Source organism: Pygoscelis adeliae, unplaced genomic scaffold, assembly GCF_000699105.1.
Source record: "Pygoscelis adeliae isolate BGI_AS28 unplaced genomic scaffold, ASM69910v1 Scaffold406, whole genome shotgun sequence".
In the NCBI taxonomy this organism is placed as follows: Eukaryota; Metazoa; Chordata; class Aves; order Sphenisciformes; family Spheniscidae; genus Pygoscelis; species Pygoscelis adeliae.
In genome coordinates, this window is record NW_008824995.1 from 211,707 (window position 1) to 234,119 (window position 22,413).

The 22,413-nt window shown below is 34.8% G+C and overlaps 1 protein-coding gene across 1 annotated transcript in view; it reads right to left on the minus strand.

Annotated features, from left to right (window-relative positions):
• The window catches only part of DOCK2 (dedicator of cytokinesis 2), a gene marked incomplete at its 5' end in the record, with an annotated part of 184,604 nt that overhangs the window by 37,976 nt on the left and 124,215 nt on the right, over positions 1–22,413 (minus strand). The window contains 3 exons of the mRNA XM_009326156.1: positions 5,973–6,121; positions 10,490–10,548; positions 10,644–10,744. Coding sequence (XP_009324431.1) covers positions 5,973–6,121; positions 10,490–10,548; positions 10,644–10,744 — 309 coding nt within the window. The remainder of the gene's footprint in view (positions 1–5,972; positions 6,122–10,489; positions 10,549–10,643; positions 10,745–22,413) is intronic.

Below are 22,413 nucleotides of genomic sequence, written 5' to 3' on the forward strand. Positions count from 1 at the left end.
GACATATAAAGAAAGACAGCAAACAAGCTATTTTTCTAGTTAAACACAATTCTTTCGCCTCTACTGCATCATGTTTTCAATTTTGCTTTACAGTTATGACACCACTTCATTTGGAGTCATCAGCAGCCTTATTTCTCTACTTCTAAGGTCAAAAAGTACCTTTTTCCCCTCTCTGAATTGAAAAAGAATCTATGTAGCCTGTGTGCATACAAAGAGAGAAAACCTGTTAATATTTCTCCACTGGTCACACCTTGTCAGCTATCACTAATCAGCCAACTCTTAAAACTCCAAGGATTTTAAGTCTTCTTTTATTCCAAACTTAGCTTACAGAGAAGCACTACATCCCAGTCTGCACAGTCACCCTTGAAACTTCAACCTAACTACCAGGCTCAGTCATTCCTATAATAAATTTCTTGAAGCTGGGTATCTGAAGATATTATCTTTATTATTTGCTTGCCGTTCCTGCTACACCCTGTAATAATCTCTCATATACTCTTCAGGTAGCTTTATGTAATTAAGCAAGAGAACAATACCTCACAATATTCAAAAAAAGATAAAACCTATTTTCAAAGTTTGTCACACAGGTAAAGAAAAAGTTACCTGGGAAACTAATGCTAACCTGCAAAATTGTTGTTACAAATATGCATGCAAATTGTCAATGACAATAGCTTGACATCTTTAAAGTGTAATAAACTCTGGCAACATCTCTGGAGAATATACCATTAATTTACCATAGTAATATACCATTAACTCTTAAAGAAATGGAAGCATATGTAGGATTATATTTTAACCCAGCACTTTGCAGGATCATACCTTAATTATCGAAAGCCTCTTTAAAATGTTATTGTGTTATTGCAATATAAATATACAATTACAATTTGTCGTTTCAAAGCCTTTGCAATACATTATACACAGGAAATTGCTTTATCGTTTTGAAGGGTTAATCCAATCTAACATGTTTAGATCAGAATTTGTAATTAGTTTGCAATGCCTTTACCATATATTATGCAGACTGCCTTCAGGTCTGGGAAATTAAAACCGTGGGAACTATAATACATGCAAAAGGTTTGTTTGGTTTTTTTTTTATCCCTTTCCAAGCACTTTAAAGCATTAAGATTCGCAAGTTCAAAAAATGTCCTCAAATAGTTGATATTTATGTATCATACTCATAACAGAAATACAAAAGATGAGGGGGGGATTGTAGGGTATTTTTTCCCCTCAATAAAAAATGGAAAATACCAACAGAAAATTAAAAAAAAAAAGGTAACTTAAGTCAGTTGGAAATTTACTGGGAGAGGTTTCCAAGGAAAATATACCCCCATTAACATTGTCCAGTGCAGACCCAGGCATTTTGAACCAAATTACTGGGTGTACTAGCCTATTATTGTCCTTCAGACATGATCTGAAACGATTAAACAAAAAATAAAGTGTTCAAAACAAAGTTTTTTAAAATAACCTAACTGATATATCAATCTCGGAAAACAGAAAACTAATTAAAATTAATGCAATATAAAAATATTGCATGGCAGAAAATAATTTAATTCAATAAGCTTAACAGAAATAAATATTAATATTAAAATGCCACAGGTTTTAAGATGTTTAAAAAAAAAAAATCACTAAAAGGCAGCCAGCCCATTAGCATAATTTTTCCCAAGCTTCAAACATTATGTTGTGAAGAAGCAGGTATCTTTTTGCACCTGCAGGTTGGAAACTCAGCACAAATGTAAGTACACCACCAATGGAAATCTCCTTCAAGGAAGAGTCATTCTTTTATTAACCAGTCTCTAGCTCTACCTACAATGGGTTACTTTTTATACTCTCTGGTTACCTAAGTCAGTTTGACCTTATTCTGTGCTTAGCCTTTACTGAATACCTTCATTGTTTCTAAGCCTCTTGCCTGATAATTTTCTCTGATTCTTCATTCTTTGACATCTCTTTTTGGCTTGCTATATGAAAAGCCTAGAATTTATAAAAGCATTCCAAGATTCATCAGCTTGATTCATAGTCTGGGCTTCTAGCACTGCTGAAAGCCTGGACATACACTTTGACTGAGCTTCCATTTCATTTGGGTATGCCCTCTGAAAGGAGGTGTGAGACATGAATCTCAAAGTCTTAGTGCAGCTATAGTCATTCTTTGTTCTCATCCAACTAATCGTATCATGTTCAGTTATCATCATATGAGAAAACAACTTGATACAGATTTGTAAAGTATCTGCACAATTAGAAAATGACAAGTTTTTAACGCCAACACTTTTTTAAACTTTTCTAATGTGGCTGTCAATGTCCTCTTTACGCAGTCACAACACGTCTCAATCCCCTCACCCCAAGATTTCTACTAAAATCTTTGAGTATCATGTGAATAAATTACTCAGGTGTGGAAAAATTTATATTGATTTTTTGTTTCTAATATTTCATGTAAGTACTGAATGTTTCACATTGTTACATACAGCATGGTGAGGTAGCAGAAAGACTGCTTGTTTATGTCTGTTCTATTGCCCTATGAGTCAACTAGAGACATACTAAAAAAGATTGCTCGTGCTCTGAGAGTAAGCACACATGCTAGTGAAGAAGCATGCAGAAGAGTGCAGATAAGACGACACTTGAAAAAAGCAGGAAGCAAGTCTAAAAGAGACTTTTCCAGGTGCTAAAGAAAAATGTGTGTCTTAGTAAGATCTAGCTTCAGACGAAAGAAACCTCGGCATAGTATTTTCAAGAAGAGGTGGGAAAGATCTACCACAAGGTTCTAGACAAGCCATTAACCCATCAAGAGGCACAGAGAAAGCATTAGAAAACTAGGAGATCTACATTGAAATAAAGCTCTGTTGCTTTGCATAGATATAATTATTAAAAGCACTGTAAAAATGACAGAATTCACCATTGTACTAATACAGCAAATTTTCACGTTTTTCTTTCACACATGTTGAAACAACTTTGTAAAGAAACAGATTTATAAGCTACATGATATGTAAAAATCTCTATTTAGACATCCTCAGATCTATCCCTGAGAGCAACCTAAAAAACAAATCCACATTCTATTCAAATTTAGAATTTTAAGATAACTGACAGATGTTGCATGCTCGCTACCCATTCACTGTAGAATTTCCCAGGTTTCACCTTCTCACAGCAACGAGTACAATTCCATAGCGAGACAGAAGAACTAGCAGGATTACTCATCAAAGACAGCAGGAAGCCATGCATCCCACCCCAGATTTACTGGGTCATTCCGATGCAGCAAACTGCTGTTTAGACAGAAGACTGAAGTGGGCTGTTGCTTCTTTCAAGGAGCTTTGAAACACGGTCTTGAGTGGCCTAACTTCCACACTCATCACGTCAAAAAGCAAAAAACCAGGTGCAGAAAATTAGGCAATACAGATGCGCTCCTCTTTTCTCTAGAAGGGGCAGGGAGGAAGGAGCAATTTCAACTACTTCATATTTCTCAGACCAAGTCAAAACAACAAAACCACAGCTGTAAATGTGAAATGTGTAAATGTGAAACCAAAATTGTTCATATGATTATAACGCAGTACCAGACAGATATGCTTCAAATAGAAGTATTTAAACACTTCACAGGGGGTTGACATGGTACACAAGAACTTGGATACAAGTTGCGTACACACTATACAACGGCATAGACAGGCGACTTCCCCAGCTCAGCACCAGGTGTAGCATATTTTAAGATTGCTGAGTGGGAAAGTAATGTTCCTGAAAACACGAATAGCACTGTTTTAAATGGACATAGAATGGTTAAAATATTCTGCTGTCTGGATGAAGGAGAAGATTGAGAAAATATGTTGCTATTTATTATCAGTGAGCTGCCTACATATAAAAGGTCATTGCCGAATGTGAATTTGCAAACCTGTATAGTATGCATATGAGAAACATTAATAGCAGCATAGGACTAACTCCAGCAGAACTGAGCAGCATGTAGTCATCCAGTATTTCGACAGAAGTTGGCAGTAAATGTTTCACCTCTGTGGCGCACTGAATAGGCTCTACACTGCTCCTCAAAATACTTAATGACTTCAGATCTCAGAGTCTTCATTTAAGAGACACTTCCCATAATGGTCTCGGAGAAAACTATAAATTGTTCAGTAGAAACAGAAATCCCATCTTCTGATTTGAGTAGAAGGAAAGGACTACTATGTTAGTACTATTTCTTAATTATTTTTTAATAGGACCGTCAAATAAGAGGGTACCTTATTTTTTCTTTAGAGGCCACAAAGAATTTTGGTTTGTTAGGAGTACCAATACTCTGTGATCCAGAACAATTCTTTGTCCTGTTACTTGCAGGTTTTGCTGCTCTAATATTAGCTCTTTCTCTGTAATTAGAATACAAATTAAAGATTGCCCGTGGAACAGTACATACTATACCAATACTAGAGAATAAAGAGCTATCACTGAAATATAGAGAAACAGAAAAGAAAATTATTTTGGCTTGTCCAGGCAGAAAAAGAGGTTTAAAGGGCTCAGAATTAATTTCTGTGTTTAAGTAGTATATCTATTAGTGTATGTATGTCTATTAGTAACATTCTGTAACATACTGTATTTATTACATAGATACACGGCAGTTTCAGGACAAGGCAATATTAAGCAAAAACACCCAATCCAGTCATTTTCCAGAGCTGAAGTCTGTGGACTTACTGCAGTAAGACAGAAATCTGTGAATATAGTACAAGTCAAGCACCAGTTAAAAATCATCCACCTCTTAAATCCTTCCTAGTACTTATTCAGCAGGTAGAGAATTGATTGCTTCTCTAAGAGGCAATAATTTCACAGATGCTGAATCTGAACAAAAAAACCCTCTTCCTAAGCATCTTTCCTGCAGTTTCTCAACAAGCTGCAAAAAAGCCAGTTGCTTGAATCAAAATAAATAAAAAAGCTGGCAGAAATATAGAAAAAAGTTTTAACAAGTCTATGCCAAAATTAAGCCCTGGAAAGGGTATTTCTCCTCTAACTTAAACAGCGTGCCTAATTGTCATTGGTACCAATTTGGTTTTAAAACCACCTGCTTATCTGTCTAATAGATCCAAGAAATCTCCACATTTCTGGACACACTTCAGTACCAAACCACAGAACATCTCCATTTTTTATACATGGATCTGTCTGAAGCACCAAGCCATACAAACTTGGTTTCTGCTAATGGAATGATCTCACATCCTTCTGAAATCCTTATGCATAATAAAATTTCAAGAACTGAGAGTAAGAAATATGGGTATTTACAGCAATTATAAATCACATGCGCCAGAGGAGCTTGCTGAGAACACCTATATTCACTCATTTAGTAACCTTTTACAGTTGTTAGCTCAGAAAGATAGGAGACTCCAATAGGTTCACTAAGAATAAACATCTATTCTCTAACACTGTCAATAACTATGTAAGCCCAAGAACACACCAGAAATGTAGAAAACATTTTAGGAATGTCAGTTGTTCACAGTGGTTATTTTTCTCACAATAATTATTTAGAAAAGTTAGAGTTTCCTGAGAAATCTGATAATATATAATTAACTATTAACTGCTACTTCTGTCAGATATTCTGTATTAAAAATTGGAAGTTTTGGCTTATCGGTATCTATGTCACAAGGAACGGGTATAATGAAAAATTTAGATTAGACAGGACCCCTAGAGGTTATTTAACTCTACCTCCTACTTAACTGAGGGCTGACTTCAATGTCATGTCTTGTTGCTCAGAACCTTCTTCAGCAAAATTTTGAAAATTTTGCTAAAGATCCTGCAACCTCTCTGGGCCCCTATTCCAGCGCCTTATTGCTGTCATTGTGACGAAAGTTTTACTTAAGCCCAACTAAATCACTCTGGAGAGCCTACACTCACTTGCACAAGAGCCATTCCTTTTGTTCTTAGTATTTTGGATTTTACTTTCTGTAAGCAGAAAAGCCCATACAACACATATTTACCAGAAACAAACTGACCGCATGACATTTTAGTAATTTTTCACACAGAGTATTTTTCATTACCTTTTTGAATTCTCCTGTCCTTTGATATTCACACAGCATCATGTCAAAGAAAATTGGGATCGTGGCTTTTCGTAGTTCAACTTCTGGAATAAGAGTCATTTCCAAGATGGGTCCAACCATCCCCGGAATAAAGCAGATTTTATTCTGGCCTGAAACAGAAACAAAACTGAGTATTTGAGAGGAGAGAAAAAATATTTTTTTAGGAAAACATTTAGGACATGCAATTATTTAAAGCAGTGTTTTAAACCTTCTATGTTGGTAAAGTCGTACAACTTAGTCACTCATCTCTATTCCTTCTCAAAAGCCAAAAGCATGTTAATGGATATAGTCCCATTCTAAGATGCCAGAATTCAGTGCCAGAAATAAGCACGTATGCCAGCTGAGTTGACATTTTCAGTGAACGCTTTGGTTCTTCAGCTTTTGACATCTCCTTTTAAATACTCAGAATAGAAAGTAATAAAAAAACCCTAAGAATCCCCCAAATTCTATCAGTAGCAGAGTACCACACGATAATGCCACATGGTGTAACCGTTTTAGCTTATGAAGGAGAAAAACATTACTTGCTTTCATCTCTGAATAACATCAAACATTGCAACCAATAAATCAAACCAACCAATGCATCAAACATTGCAAGCAATAATAGAAACACTATCTACACAACTCAACTCCTAAAATCACATAAAATTATCTTGTAGCACAACTGTTACATCAGCTGCCAATGAACATCCAAATCTGCAAAAAACTCAACCAGGTCCAAGATGTTCTTCAAATGCTGCTTGTTTCTTGGGCAAGAAAAACATTTGATATGTGGAGCAGACCACCAGCAAAATCCAATGACCTGCATAAGAATGTCAATACTGCCTAAAGCTTGTAAGGAGATAAAAATATTCTCATAAACAAATATGACTAGACTCATTCCATAACTAAAAAGTATTCTGATTTTCCTCTCATATGGGTGCCATACTAATTTAACTCTAAGCGTAACTGAACTACGACTTCAACAGTTTTATGCAACATTTTTTCTTCCACTCATGTTGATTAAAATCATTATTAATCCTAGTTAAATCAGTAATGTCAATAAGAGCGAAAAGAATCTTATGATGACTAACTTCCAATACCTGTATGTATTAGACCTTACACAGTCTGTAATTTTTGAAAACCACAGAAATTAATGTATTATGTAGCTATCCATTCACCTTTAAAAATCTTCACTCTCCCAAGCAATCCTCTTACATGAGTAGAAAAAAAAGAAACTTTTAGCTATATGATAGCAATACCTTGACCAAGAGACTAATCTTACACTTAAAACCAAAAGACCTTAGCACACAACTTTAAATAAATAAATAAATAAATAAAATTAAAATAAAAAATTAAAAGGCTTTTTGAAGGCTACCCTGCCATCAGCAACCGTTATTTCCATTTCAGGAATTAAGAGTAACATCTCGTCAAACCTCACAATGACTGAATGACTGAAATGGACAACGGAAGCTAATCTGCCCCAGAGAACAAGGCAATTCAATTTATAATTTGAAAGGCACTCTAGAGGTCACAGTATGACATTCTTTGACACGCATTTGCCTGTTTCAATCTTGCTGAATATGTATCCCTCAAATGTGGTTCATACTTAAGATGCTCTACTGCTTTCCAGAATGCAGATTCCTTTTTGTTAAAGCTAGAGAAGGAGCCTGAAGATTATAGAAAATAAATGGAAGGGGCGTTTATTATTACGTGAGAATTATTGCATATTAGTTTGAAACATTTCTCAATCTGTATGCCTCACTTTTTCCATTGTGAGAATGGAAATATTATTTAATAAGACAATAAGACAATATTATTTAAATAAAGTAATAATGCATTTGAATATTAGAAAACAGTCCTTTGGTCTTCAACATTATGGTAGACAAAACTGTTAAAGGCCCTTAAATTATTTTAAGAAACAGATGTTAATGGTTCTAGAATCAAGAGTTCATTTGAAAATTATTAATTTCAAATTTACACCTACCAGTATTGAAAAGGACGACAATGGTGTTAAACTAGAAAATTAATGACTATGCTGAAAACAGGTTTGAGTTCACTAACTAATCAGCAAAAGTATCAAATCCTTTAAAACCTTGACTACATCTTTTTGATACAGAATATACTCATGCATTAAAATTTTTTTCTATTAAAAAATACTAAAAGAAAAAAATTAAGAAAAGAAAGATTGAAAGGGGTACATATCACCAGAAGGAGTATGTGCAAGGTGATGAACACATTTAAAATCTCCAGGCAAGCACTGATAACACTGGTACACCTAGGAGACTAGAAAGTTTAATAGCTATCATAAAGAAATTTCACATATCCTAATAGAAGAACTTTGCAAAAATTTTCCAAGATAAAACAAATATTCTACATAATTCAGTTAATAAGAAACAATCCTTTTCAGTGCATTTCGAAAATCATAGTTGGCTTCCTTGTGTAATAATATAGAGTGATATTATGGCCTCTCCATAGCTTATTTTACGTTGCAACATTGCTGTGTGTCAGAGGTTCAAACACACTGCAAAACTTACTTGATCAACTCGGGGGGGAGAGGAAAGGTAATTAGTGGAACATGAACACACTAAAAGGAGAAACATGGAATTACTTTTGTCTCTACAGCTCGCATTGACACCCCACTGAGGGAAAAAAATGTCCCCATTTTGAGATAAGGTTTCTTTGCAATAAATACGGCATATCAGGGAGACAGGGATGTATGCTGCACTACACTGTATTTATGAATAAAACAGTAGATTATATGGAAGAGGAGAGCATGCAACATACTATCCACATTAATTCTGTATGGTGATTTCTGTACGGAAAAAGCTGTATGCTTATTCCATGCTCAAAGCTTTCAGCGATAACACTGACACTATCCCACTGGACATTCCATTCCGGTATAAATTTCTGAATAATTTGTTACTCTTTAATCTAATAGGGCCTTCAAAAGACTTTTTTTCCTCTATGTATCTTGACAATGCATTGCTGGAATTTTTGCATAAGTAACAAAACATTCATTGGAAGAGAAAAAGAAGATGGATCTCTCCTTCCCTGCCTCAGAGAAGCTAAGGCTCAAGTTCATCTTCAAAGTCAATCACAGAAACGATCTTCAATATCCTGCAAAATAGCTTAACTATTGGGTAATTGCCTATTTGGTGCAAATCAAACTGGAGAGTTCATCAGCCCATAGAAAGAAAATAATATCCTTCTATCAACAGAAACTTTCCTGCAAAGTCTAATTGAAATAAAAACTTTTTTAAAATTTGCCTAAAAATTTAAATAGAAAATTCCTCAATCAACTTCTATACAGAATGAACAGAACATAAAAACCTGGTTCATCTGTACACAGTTACTTTGCCTAGCAGGTCCTTGAGATCAATAAATTGAGTAGTTATGAACTTCTTAACATTCTTCATATTCTGCTTATGACTACTTGGTATTTAGTTCAGAATAAATTCTACCTCCCATTCATTCCCAGCAAATCACTTTAAATCTTGCCTTGTATTCATGAGCGTGACCCTTTTTATTCAAATTTTATTCAAGTATCTTCAGATTTTGGATAGTGTGGGTATATTTTGGGTAAAATTTTAATAACATGCAAAAGATATTGATACTACTGGAGAAAAATGCTCTTTTATTGCAGGCACCGAGAAGATTCCACACCATTCTTAAAACATAAACTTCTGATACACAGAGATTACACAAGTTTTCCTGGATGAAATGACTGCATTTCAGCTGAGTCAGAGCAATGAGGACCTCAGGAAAAAGGGAAAAATGCTATTAGCTTATGCTGAGCACTCCACTGTAGTGGCACATAGGAACAGAAGACCAGAACTGGCTTGTGATCAAGAGATCTCAAACAGACAGAATGGTTGTAAAGCCTTTTTCTGTCTTCATTCTGTTAATAAACTGATGAAATCTAGTCTTCTCATGATTAACTGTCTGAAATTTGACATTCAGCTTGCATTTCAAAGTATAATCATAGGTATCATCATAATTGTCTTCATTGTATATTTCAAAAAACTTTAATATGTGTTTTCATAGAACAATACATTGTTGTTCCCTTCATTATGAACTCCCAACGGAGCAGTAGCAGAACATGGCTGTACAACAAATGTAAAAACATTTTGGAATTTTGATCCAAACAGATTCCAAATCTGAGCCTACTAATTTCTGGAACTGTAGATTCAGACTGAGCAGTAACCTTTTCAGAGAAAATTTATCTGGTTCTCAATTTCAGCAAAGAAACGTTTCTGAAATCTTCTGATTTCAGCCATCTTTGAAATCTGAGAGAATGTTGCGAGTTCTCTTAGAAATAAAAAATACGCAGTAGTCAAACAGTATCTCATGTTAGTTCCAAGCTTAATCACAGGACTGAAAACATATTTTAAGTTCAAATAGCAGAAATATTTACAGAAGCATTTCATGTCAGATATTTTTCAATGAAACAAGCAATATGCTATGGATTCAGTTGCAATTAAGTTCATTTGCCTACTCACCAAGTTTGTACCACATGTCACGGATAGCAAAGCCAATTAAACGTCTCATATCTCCATATCTAGGAAAAAAAAGAAATACAAAAGGTATTTTTATCATTATCATCATTTTACTACAAAATTAGAGACATAAGCTAAAGTATATATTTTTGCTTACTTGTTCTGGATTTTGTTGTATTTTGCATGGGAAAAGTTTTCTAGCTGTAGTGAATCTTGGGTAATAAAAGCCACAGCCAAATGAAAATAGTTGTTCCACAGCTGTAAATTGAATAAGGAAATTATAATAGTTTTGAGAAAAGTAGGAATAATATTAAACTATGCATGATGCTGAATAATTTATGAAACCAAATGATGCAAGCAATGAGATTTTTATATTATGCAAAGACGTACATCATTAGTATTATGCAATTAGCAGAAAAGCAAGAAAGATGAAATTTTAATAACCACTACTACAATTTGCTCTTCATAACACAGCAGCTGAATAAATATTGCTAAAAAAAGATTCATATGAGATTCGTTAGCTAACAACATTAAACCATGAACCACAGCAGGACTAGTGAAATACATGACATGCCTGTGAATCTTAACAACTTGGAGCTAAAGGCATCCAATGTAATTACACTGTATTTGAGAACTACTTCAAAAGGCATTTCTGTCTTCTCTTTGGATTCTAATTCAACAACGATTTGTGTGAAATTCCAATATATTTTGTTAAGAGCTCTCTACATGAAACAAGGACAAAATACATCCCTAAATAACCACTAATAGTACTGAGTCATGTACTTGAACTAGAAGAAAAACCCTTGTATTTCCAGTGCACAACCCTTCATTTCTGAAAGCAATTTACTTGTTCTCCAGACAATCAAAATGAAGTACTTCTCTCACACGCTAGAGATGGAAGAGGAAAAAAACTTCACTAGGAAACATGAATTCAAGGAAGTAAATACTGTTTTCAGAAGCTTCTAAGCAGTCAGCAATGGCTTTAGACACTTCTTTTAAAAACGTAGCTGCATCTAATAATATGCATGGTGGGTATAAGTAAGACAGTAGAAAGGCGATGGTATATGTATTCAGTGGTAATTTAAAGAGTGGAAACAAAACATATAACATTATTACAGAGCTCTTAATTTTGTATGGTGAAATACAACCCTAGGTTGGGAACCCACATTAAATAGCCTAGAAATGTAATGTTTCATCAAAAACTTAAGCGATCTCTGTCCTTTATAACCTGGAAAACACTCTTGTGCACAAATAACCAGGAAAAATAGATACCAACACCCAAAAACACACACAGAAATACAGACATTTCCTACAATAAATAAAATTCTCAGAAGTCCTCTATAATGTGAAGAAGATCCTGCATTTCATTTATTCCTCCCTTTGAGGCCCAACTAAAGCTCTCCTTAGCAGACTTGCTTATTTAAAAGCCCTTAGGAGGGCTGTTTCTATCTAAGTATTTACAGTCCAGAGAGCATAGTTATCCCTGCTGCAGATACACAGACTCAAGTAGCATTTCACTGGAGACAGTTATTAATCTGTTACATATTACACCATTCAAAGATGCTCTGAATTCACCCAAACCAATCACAGCATTATTATAACTACATTTGAATATGAGCAGTAGTAAGGCAGTAGCTTTTTTTTTCCCCCTTAACACAAACATTTAAATTATTTTCATATCTAATTTCTGACAGTATACTAATAGTACATACTAATTCAGAGCCTTTTTCCCTAGGATAAATGTTATTTATGCCCTGAAAGGCCTGTTTTCCCCCCTTATCAAAGATTTTAAAAGATTAATTTGACCAATTTAGAGTTTTCAGTTCCTTGAGAAGCTGTATTTATTGATGTGTAGGAAATATGCATTGCATATGTGAATTACACCAGTAAAATGGAAAATGTCTCAGATTTTTCTAGATTATGGGGAGAAAAATGAAGCCTTATTACTACAGTTAGTGGTCTATTTTTTCACTTAATAGCTCCAACTTCAATGCCACCTTTGTCAGAGACACACTCTAAAGACTCAATATCCTTATTTACAAAATACATTTCCTTTCGCCCTCAGAGTACCCTATGATGGCTGAAAAAATATGATCCTTTGCATTTCAATATCATATTCAAGTTAAGGACTTGCTAGCTTTTAAGCACCAAAACTAACTTTTAAACCCCGTAAGGCAAAGTAGTCTCTCAGAAGTAAAAAATGGCAAAAGCTGATAGAAACAGATTTTAAAAATGCAAAAAAATATGCTTAGGAGACCTGTTTTGTTTTCTCTTAAGCCCACAATAACATTCCAAGATGTTTTGCATTTGAACATCCAGTTAGCTAGCATGGCGTAGGGTTGAAGTGAAGTAGCACAGTGACAGGAGAGGACCAGAGCTCTCGTGCGCCGATTTGTGTCACCCTTTGCTGCTTGTTGACATGAACTCCAGTTCTGAGTTGTCAGCTAGGGACAGAGTACTGGGAGACAAAGCTAGAGCTGAGAAGTGACCCTTCTCTGTAATTAACTATCAATTATTCACTGCAAACTCCTACTGAGATGCAGCATCTGACAGTAACAGCACGGGCTGGCTTAGTGTGTTGTAACACTTCAAAACATGGCGACTGAATTGGCTGAGCATGGTGTTAACCACACGTGCTGAGGGCACTTCAGATCTGTCAATACCCCTCTATACAAGGGCTAAGGGAACTTAAAGGAAGTTAATCCCATTTTTTTTCTGAAAATACGAGGTGCCTTGCTCCTAGAAAATGTGACAGCTGCCATATTGGAAAATGCAGAAGTAATTTAGTAAGAAATTTCTAGCCATCTCACAAAGAAGAGGAGAGCTGGATGACTCTTCAGGATAACTACCAAAAGTGAACACTGCTGCCTCCTCCTTCATACGCACCTCTGAAACCAATGTCTCTTTTGCACTAATGCCTACCTTTTAGCCATTGTTTTCTCTACAGACATCTTTGCTCAATTCTTTTTGATAATGTAGGAGAAACATGAAGTCTTTGGAAGACTTTTGAATTTCTGACAAATTATTGCAGATACTAAATGTACTCTAGCATTTCATAAAACAGACGAGAGTTTTGTTTAATTTTTTTTCTTGAAATATTATGGTGAAAGCAAGCTCAGCCTCTTGAGACCAGCAGACAAAATACATTTCAGATACTGGGTTCATTACTTTGATTTTGTAGAAAAATGGCACTTAAAAACTTTCTGCAAGTATGCATAATTGCAAACAACATGTAGTTACAACAGCTATTGAGCTAGGTTAGCTACAAAGACCTTTTTTGAACCTTTGAATAACATTTATAAGAAATGATCCATTGATTTCCAGGATATATGACATTCTCAATATGTGATGATTTTACCTCAGTAATGTTCTCTTTCACATACTGGATACATTTCTTCATCATTTAAAACTAAACAATTTAAAAGAAACACCTATTTTTTACTATTTTTGTGAGACTTTTGAGTACAAACAATGTTAAACAAATGAATAGCAACTTGTGTTTAAAATTAATTGCTTAATTGGATCAACCACAGATACTGAAATTCAGTCACAATGATAGCACACACGGCTGGATCATGCAGTCTTAACATCTGAACCAACATTCATGAAAATTATTCTGCATTGTCTTTTAGAATATCACACTAGAAAAATACAAATTGCTAAACAGAGGCATAAGCGGAATGTGAAGGCTAAAATCCAGAGTAACTCGCCAACTGATAAACATTAAAAATTAAGTAATGTAAGCATTGCATTCTGTTTAAGTGGAGTCTTAAATATAATTTTCAGAGTTACAACTCATTCATAAATTCTGGAAGTTACAAGCACAATATTTAGGGCTTATTCCTATGGTATGCAGACTGGTTCACGACAGGTGTAGTGTTTTCTTTGAGGTAGAAGAGAGAGTATTAAGCATCTCAAAGTAAGGAATTATGAAAATCCTTTGGGACCTCTGCCAAAATTTCTTTGCATTGCTTATGTACTTCAAAAGGACAGAACAAAGGTAGAAAATTTTCAGGTTAATGAAAATAAGTTTACAGAAGCTTTGAAGAAACACAGCGCATCATATAAACTAACAGACGTTTGGTTTATTAATTTTTAGTCTTTAAAGATTTTCATGTCATAATCCCATTCTCTCCTTGTTTTTGTCATATGCTTCTTGCTTAATGATGCAACTTAAGAAAAATACTTGCAAATAGTTTCTACTCCAGACATCTACCATTCCTATATTGGAAAACATCCCAAACCTCTGAAATAAGGCACTCCCAAAACCAGTAAAAATTATGGTTTCATGTATGCAAAATTTTCCAGAATTTATATCCTGTGTATTTCTTTCCATCCTGAGCAATAAGTCCAAAGAAGTTTGCAGATGGACATAAAAAAAATCCATTACTTACCATAGGTCACTCTAGGGAGACCCAGCTATGTGTTGGTAGAAGGCTCAAAGATGAAGTTTAAACTCTGAAGTTTGATAATTTTCAAAAGCACAATACGATATATAAAAATACAACATTTCTAATATTGCTAGTATAGTTAATACAGCTAGCTAAATTTTCTAATGGTTGCATTATCTATCAACTTCTGCATCAGCCACCTCCTAGGATTTTCTACAATGTCTATCAGTATCATACATGTATTTTTGCACAATATTGTGCATATTTTTCCCTGTATATTCGTAATGCAGTGAAACTTTTGATTTTGGGGTTTCTAACCAAAGATTTAAAAATAAAAAAAGTTGTGCAACTCTGTTTGTGATGCTAAAATACATTTCATTACTGCTGAGTTATTAATGGTGACTAGTGCATGCAAGAAAGACAGGAAAAACATGAAAAATAAGCATTTTCTTTTAAATCAGGCTGATATTATAATGGGATGTGGACTATGCCTTTTATAATAAAATTCTGTGGCAGGAATATAGATTATTAATATGAAATTATAATTGCTATAACAGTAGAGATTTAGAAATATAATCCTTTCTAAGGCCCCGTAAAAATACTGCTAACAGAGGGGAAGGGTAGGGAAGAACAGGAATCAATAGCACTGCGTTTTCCAAAGTAGAAACTCTATGATAGCTATGCCTCACCACAATAAAATGGTTTCTACTTGTTCACTCTTCCCTGTCCCTAATATGTCAGAAGCTGCCATCTCCAATCAGAAACATTATAAAAGGAATGTTACACAAAAAAAAGTTGTTTCAGTGAATTAAGTGGCATTAAGGCTGGCAATGGATGCTGACTGCATTACAGTGCTGATGCGTTCAGTTGCTGAATGGAAATACTTACTACATAGACCAAGACTTCTAAAACCAAAGCTGGTGGAGCCATGAGTTTGCAGTAACAACAGAGTGAAAATGCTCTGTTCTCCTAGACAAAGGTAACACCTATCTAATGACATCAGCTACTAACAGAAACAAAAAAAGTCATATGAGTTCTAAATAGGTTCTATAAAGGTAAAACGTGCACACTGGAAAATTTAACTGAAATTTTGAAGTAAACCATTAAACATTGTTATCTTCATTTTTCTGTTGATGGAAGATTGGCTTATGTTTCATTCAAACTAAATAAAATTAAGAGGAAAAAACATGACTTGCAAGTTGAAAAAGGGATTTCTGCTGGCGCAGAAAAAAAAAGAAGTAAAACCTTCTTTCCTAGTTCTGCATTCATAAAAATAAGGAAACTGCTGACAGTTAAGGCATGTCTAGTAAATAGAAAGGTCATTTAACGATTGTATTCCTATATAACCACAAAGAAAATGTTAATTCACATTTGAACTTACTGTTTTATTTCATGCCTACATCTCTATATCCATATGGTTAGATAATATTCTGCTTCAAAAGTGAACTACTGTCAAATATTTGCTTCCTTAAAAATCCTTGTGAATCAAATAAATGGCAAATCAACTAGCTGGATGGTCTTCAGTATAAAATAGAAATGGGTGTACAAAGACACTTTCTTTGGGGTAAAGGTATTTAGACTGCTTATGGAAAGCCACAGTATCCCCTGATTATTCACCCTTATTTAACACCCTGGGGGCTACCCTTGAGGTATGCATATAATATTTTGTCTTGAAACACGGAATTTTTCACTCAAATGAAATTAGCATTTTTTGATTGAGTAAGATTGTACAGTTACCACAAAAGGTAAAAGAGAAGTGTACTGAAAAGTCCCAGAATTGTCCTATTTACCACAAATGAAATATACTTCTCAGACATATATTGAGGATACCATGAATGTATATATTGCATCAGTACAGACGACACAAAGTTTTGTTATAATTAAACTCAAGAAACCAAGTTGACTTTCAGGGAACACTTTTTCCAAAATATATTCTACAATTTTTAATACTTCTGTTTGTTTGTTAAGTCTCTTCCGAAGAACCCATCTCAACTCATACATCCTAAAGCCAGAATTTACACATTATTATGGTGCATCTGTTCTGCTATCCTGCAAAAGCCCAGCTGCGAAGCAGCGCTCTGGACAGGTTGTCTGATCTCCACATTTGAAATCGGCAAATCCTTACGTAATTGTTTCTTGATACAAAACAGCAAAAATGCCAACGTTGCAATCTCCTTTAAAATTGTATGTTGAACACATCTGAAATCACCTGCAATGGCTGTATTTCCAAAGCAAAATTGTCTTTACTAGTGGAAGCTGGTAATGAAAAAGAGCCAGCCCTACCCTACACCACCCCCTCCCCACCGCAAAAAAACCCAACCACCAAAGCCAACCCACAACCAGAGACACAACCTCTTATAACTACATAACATGATGCTGACTAGTGAGCACCAATATGTGCAAGTAGTGTGGATAGTGGCTGGCTGATGAGAGTTCTGCAATCAATTCAGAGAATCCTTATGGATATTGTTAAAAATAAGTATAATATTGAGAGCAAACACAAAAAAATAAGAGGGAAAAGAAAAAATATAAGCAATTTACAACCACACAGATAAGACTTTTTATTGACACAAAATGCAAAAAAGAAGTCAAAGAAAAAACTAAACACCACTAAGACATACACCGTCATGGCCTTCAGAGGAGTCTAACCTCAGACCCGCTTTCCTAACTTTTCTGTATTTTTCTCGTATACCATCAATATATCTCCTTACACTATCTTAATATGCTCATCCTGAATAAATGTTCTTAAACTATTATACTTTCCATAGTTGCAAACCTTCAATGACATGATTTACACTTCAGTGAACTTCTTCTAGTTGTAAACATAGAACATATTTCTAGAAGGAAACCTGAGAGGTCAGCTAATCCAGCTCCATATCCCAAGGCAAGATCTGCTAAACTGCTTCAGACAGATGTCTGTTGAATCCATTCTTTAGAATCTTTAAGTGAGAAATATTTCCTAGCCTTTCTAGATAATCTGTTTCAATGCACAACTGTGTTTATATCTAACAGAAATGCAAGTCAATAACCAATTTCAAATACAGAGACAGGAATAGAATATAAACTGCTAAATATTGAAAGTTTTTTACCTATTCCAATAATTCCCACTGAAACACCACATTTCTGTGTATTAAATCTTCATGTTCCAGTTTCATTTCAGTACTGAAGAACGCACATTAATGTATCATGCAAGATTCTTTCCCTGTTCATACTGTGTCCATTCACAAGCTTAAGGTACCATGAACATTGCGAGCCCTCATTCATTCTCGCTTCATGGTTTATTTTTCGTCAATCACTTAATGAAACTCCACTCCCTTCTCTCCTGTAAAATTATTTGCTCTGGAGCTAACAATTTTGTCTTATCAGCACAACAGTAAATGTTCTGTGACAAATACCTTTTAGCTAGTCCTTTCTTTATTGTTCTAGCTTTTGCTGTATTATGACATTGGAGAATACCTGCTGTATGCAGCCTCTAATTGTGGCTTGTTTTCTGAGAGTCACTAACATACATCGGAATACACCCAGCATGTAAGCTCTGCACGTAAAACCCCAAAAACCCCCAGAGAAAACCACCTCCTCACCCAGCAGGCATATAATCTCAGACATCAGGTGACTATTTAATTACCTCTAAAGAATAATGATTCTCAACCCAAACAGCAGCTCTGGCACTTCCTGCCTGACCACTGCAATGACAATCTCTGTGTCAAAGCACTGGAATTTAAAGAAGGGCTCTCTACATAAATGGACTCAGTGAACCAAACTTATTACATACTAAGGCAGAACATTTAACAGCACATCACTACTGTGCTGTGCATAGTTTTGGTATTTGTCTCCGAGGTGTGTAACAGCTTCATCATTGAACTTGTGCCTTGAAGTTTATGCATAGTTTTAAACTTAAAGACTGTAACCACTGTTCATCAGATATACCACATCCTTTCACAGGTCCTAAATGATACCACTTCTTTCCTTTCTGCCTGAATAACATAATGAGTAAAAAAAAAAGCAATTTTGCTTTGGAAACAAGAAAAAGGCCAGGAACCTTTTTTCCTCCATTTAACAAGCTTCAACAGAGTAGCAAAAATTTCTTCACTGCTTTTGTCTAGATTTAAACCACCCTTTTTTAGTTGCTCAATTACTTCACAGTCTACTTGTTTGGTTAGGTTGTCTGCTATATATTGCCACGTAATCACTCAGCTAAGTGAAAAATCCTCAGATCTACTTCACTGTGCTTTAAATTGCTTTTTTTAATTTATTTTTTAAATTAAGACTTCAACTATCTGTTAATAATCAGATTTGAAAACACCATCCTACAAACAGTATAAATCATTCACTTGTTTACAAAGAACTTAAAGATATAACTATTGGTTTTTTTAAATCTTCACCAATAGGCATCTCTATTTTCCCCATCCCACTATATTCTATTTCTATAGTTTAAATCACCCTTAATCAGGAATATTAAAATAGTCACCTCTCTTTTAGCTTCCAAATTCCTGAGACATTGTTCTCGCTGCATATGCTCAGTAACGAGCTGAACTTTACTCATCCCTTTTTCTTTTCTGACCAGAAAATCAACAGTACCCATGCCCCTAACAGGAGACTAGATTGCCTGAAGGCTGCTGCATACTAAATAACTGACCCTGAATATACAGTTCTTGTTTTGGGCTTTTTTTTTTTAATGAAAATCCATTTGTTTCACAGAAACTCATATGAAATAATTTACTTAAGTTTTTAGATCTGTAGTAGTCACTTATGTAACACAGGCATACAGCATCTTTCAAAAGTTAGATTAAATTTAGAGGCACAACTCCTATTCATATCAGGAGAAACAGCTGGACATTATTTGTAAAACACGTCAAATGAGCTCACTAAAATCTCTGTCAGATTCGGCAATAGCAGAAGCACACTTCAAGATCACTTTTTTTTCCTAGAATTTGAAAAAAGAGCCCAATGTAAAGACTTGAGCTTAAGTTGCACTCCATGGTATGGGATTGCCTCAATTCTGGTTTTAGGAAGCATATCCTAGCTTTACTGTAATCAATATCTGGCCCAGTGTTTATAGTCATAAGGGAACCCACTGGTGTGTACTGTGGTTCCTTTTTCTGCACGCTCAGCTCCTCCTGTGGTAGACTCAGGGCCCTGACCAAAACGCACCTGCGGTTAGGAAGGCATGCTGGGCTGCCCTTGCTCCACAGGGCTGACTATGGAAATGAACAGGCCATGTGGTTATCGGGCTGTAGCTCTTAACAAAACTGAAAGTCACGCTACTTTCAAATTTTCTCCCAGATCAAAATAACAAAAGCAAGTTTTTTGTCCCAATCCATAATTTTTCTATATGCATACAAATAAAAATAGAAATATAGCTACACAGAAAGACTCCAAACTGGTTAGAAGTTTTGAATGCATCTCAACAACATTATGCTTCCATCAATTGCCAGTTTTCCCCCACTGATACTTTTGTTGCACTGTAACACTTATTATCAAATAGTTTGAAGTGAATACTAAAGAACAACATACCAGCATTTGTTTCCATCTGCAGACTTATTGTATGGGTTTTGGCAAGGACTACATTCCCTGTGGAACCTGAACGTATTGCTTATTTTCATTAAAGCAAATGTTTCTCTCAAACTCCTAACCTTCTTTTAAATACAGACACCTCAAAGAAATCCCAAAGATTTGCTCGCCTTTGAAGGAAACTGCATCTCAAAGTTTTGCTTTAGTTTCTCATCACTATTCTGTATCCAAAAAGCCTAACAATGAAGCAATGGATAAATAATAATGGAATTAAGCTTGATTCAGAGTTTTCTTTTGCAAAGCAGCTGCTAAAAAAAAAAGTTACTGTATGATATTAACCTGTTGGTACCTTAATTGCTAAAATAAAAACATAGAAGCACTGCAACAGCTGCACAAAGAAGAATTGCTTGTTTACTAACTAAAAATACTCCAAAACAACTGAGGAAAACCAAATATTAAATCTAAAAAGAGTAACAGCCCCAGAAGCTGAAACTGTAAAGTGAACTATTTTATAATGTATAGAAGTTTCTCATTTATTTTGAGTTAACCACTGCTCATGTTTGCTTACAGCCAAGATATATTGATATAAAAAAAAATTTTGTCTCTCTCTTCTTTGTCATTAGCTCATTTTCTAGTGATGCAGAAAAGTTTCCTTGGACTATAGCAAATGACTTTGGTATCCATGCTATTAGAGAACAATTCAAGTAAGTGCAATCCACTTGAAAAAATTACACCTCCAAGACCAAACTTTCCACAGCCAGAAAGGACAGGACAAAGAGACGTGGATTCATACTGCAGAGCAGGAAGATTTAAGCTATGACTTCAAAAGACAAAGTTTTTATTAGAAAAATTAGTTGAAGTTATTCCTCCTTCCACCCCTTACTATTTGTTCCTGGACATTATGCTTCAGTGCTTCAGAGCATTTTAAGAAAATTTTGTAACTTTAAGGATAATATAGTATCTTTAGGAAAGACACAGGCTACTCTCTTACCGTAAAAGGCTCTAGAATAGTTAGGCAAAATTCCCGTTAGAAATTATTTGGATCAAGTTGATTCTCAGAAAATGAAGAAGGTCCACTAAAGGCCCTCTCAAGTTTCTCATTTCAATTAATAACATTTTTAGTTTTAAGTGCTTCTCTATATTCAAGTTTCCACAGTCTGAAGAATAGTTGCAAGACACTGATTTATACTTTTTTTTAAAATGTAAATATGAAAACCAGTAAAAGAACCTTTAAAACATTAAAATCTTCAGCTATCAATGTTCTGAATATGTATAGATAATAGTGGGAAACCAAATTCTAATTTTTAATTAAGAAAATTAAACAATATGCTTCACATTTTTCAGACCACCTTTAGTCCAGAAGCAGCTTTTTAAATAGGTATATTTAGGATACTGTTAGAACGTTTTCACAGCTTTTATTCATGGAAGAAATGTAAAGTATCTCCCTGACTTGTACTTTTAAGTCTCTTGGGGAAACTATAAGGGTACTACAATTCTTTAGATGGCACTACTCATTTATTGTAACGTTGTTTAGCTTACTCAAAGCCTCCAGATATTTGACAAGTCATGAATAAAAGAGCAAGCATTAATACATTCCTTTGAACTACAAGGTTCAGTGTTGAACTACAACATCCCTGGTTGTTTGATAACATTCTGGAATGCACGGAATTGCCACGGGAAACATATCTGAAATAAAAGTTCCAGGTTTAGCCTGCTGCTTTAACATTTGAAAGAGGCAGTGTACACCTTAATAAAATTTGGACAGATACACAGTCTTTATAGTAGTCTGTGTGTTTTTGGTAGCCTACACATACTGATGTCCACCAGAGCTATTTTATTTGCTTTTAAAAATTACTGACACATTGTGAAGTAAAAATGATCAAGTGTTATAGAAATGATAGGTTACAAATTGGTTGTTAATAAATTGAAATAGCCTAAGAGACATTATATCATAAATACGTTAAGGATTTGAGAGTTTCCAGCAGGGATATTTACTAAAAAGAAATTTTAAGTTTCTCAGAAAAA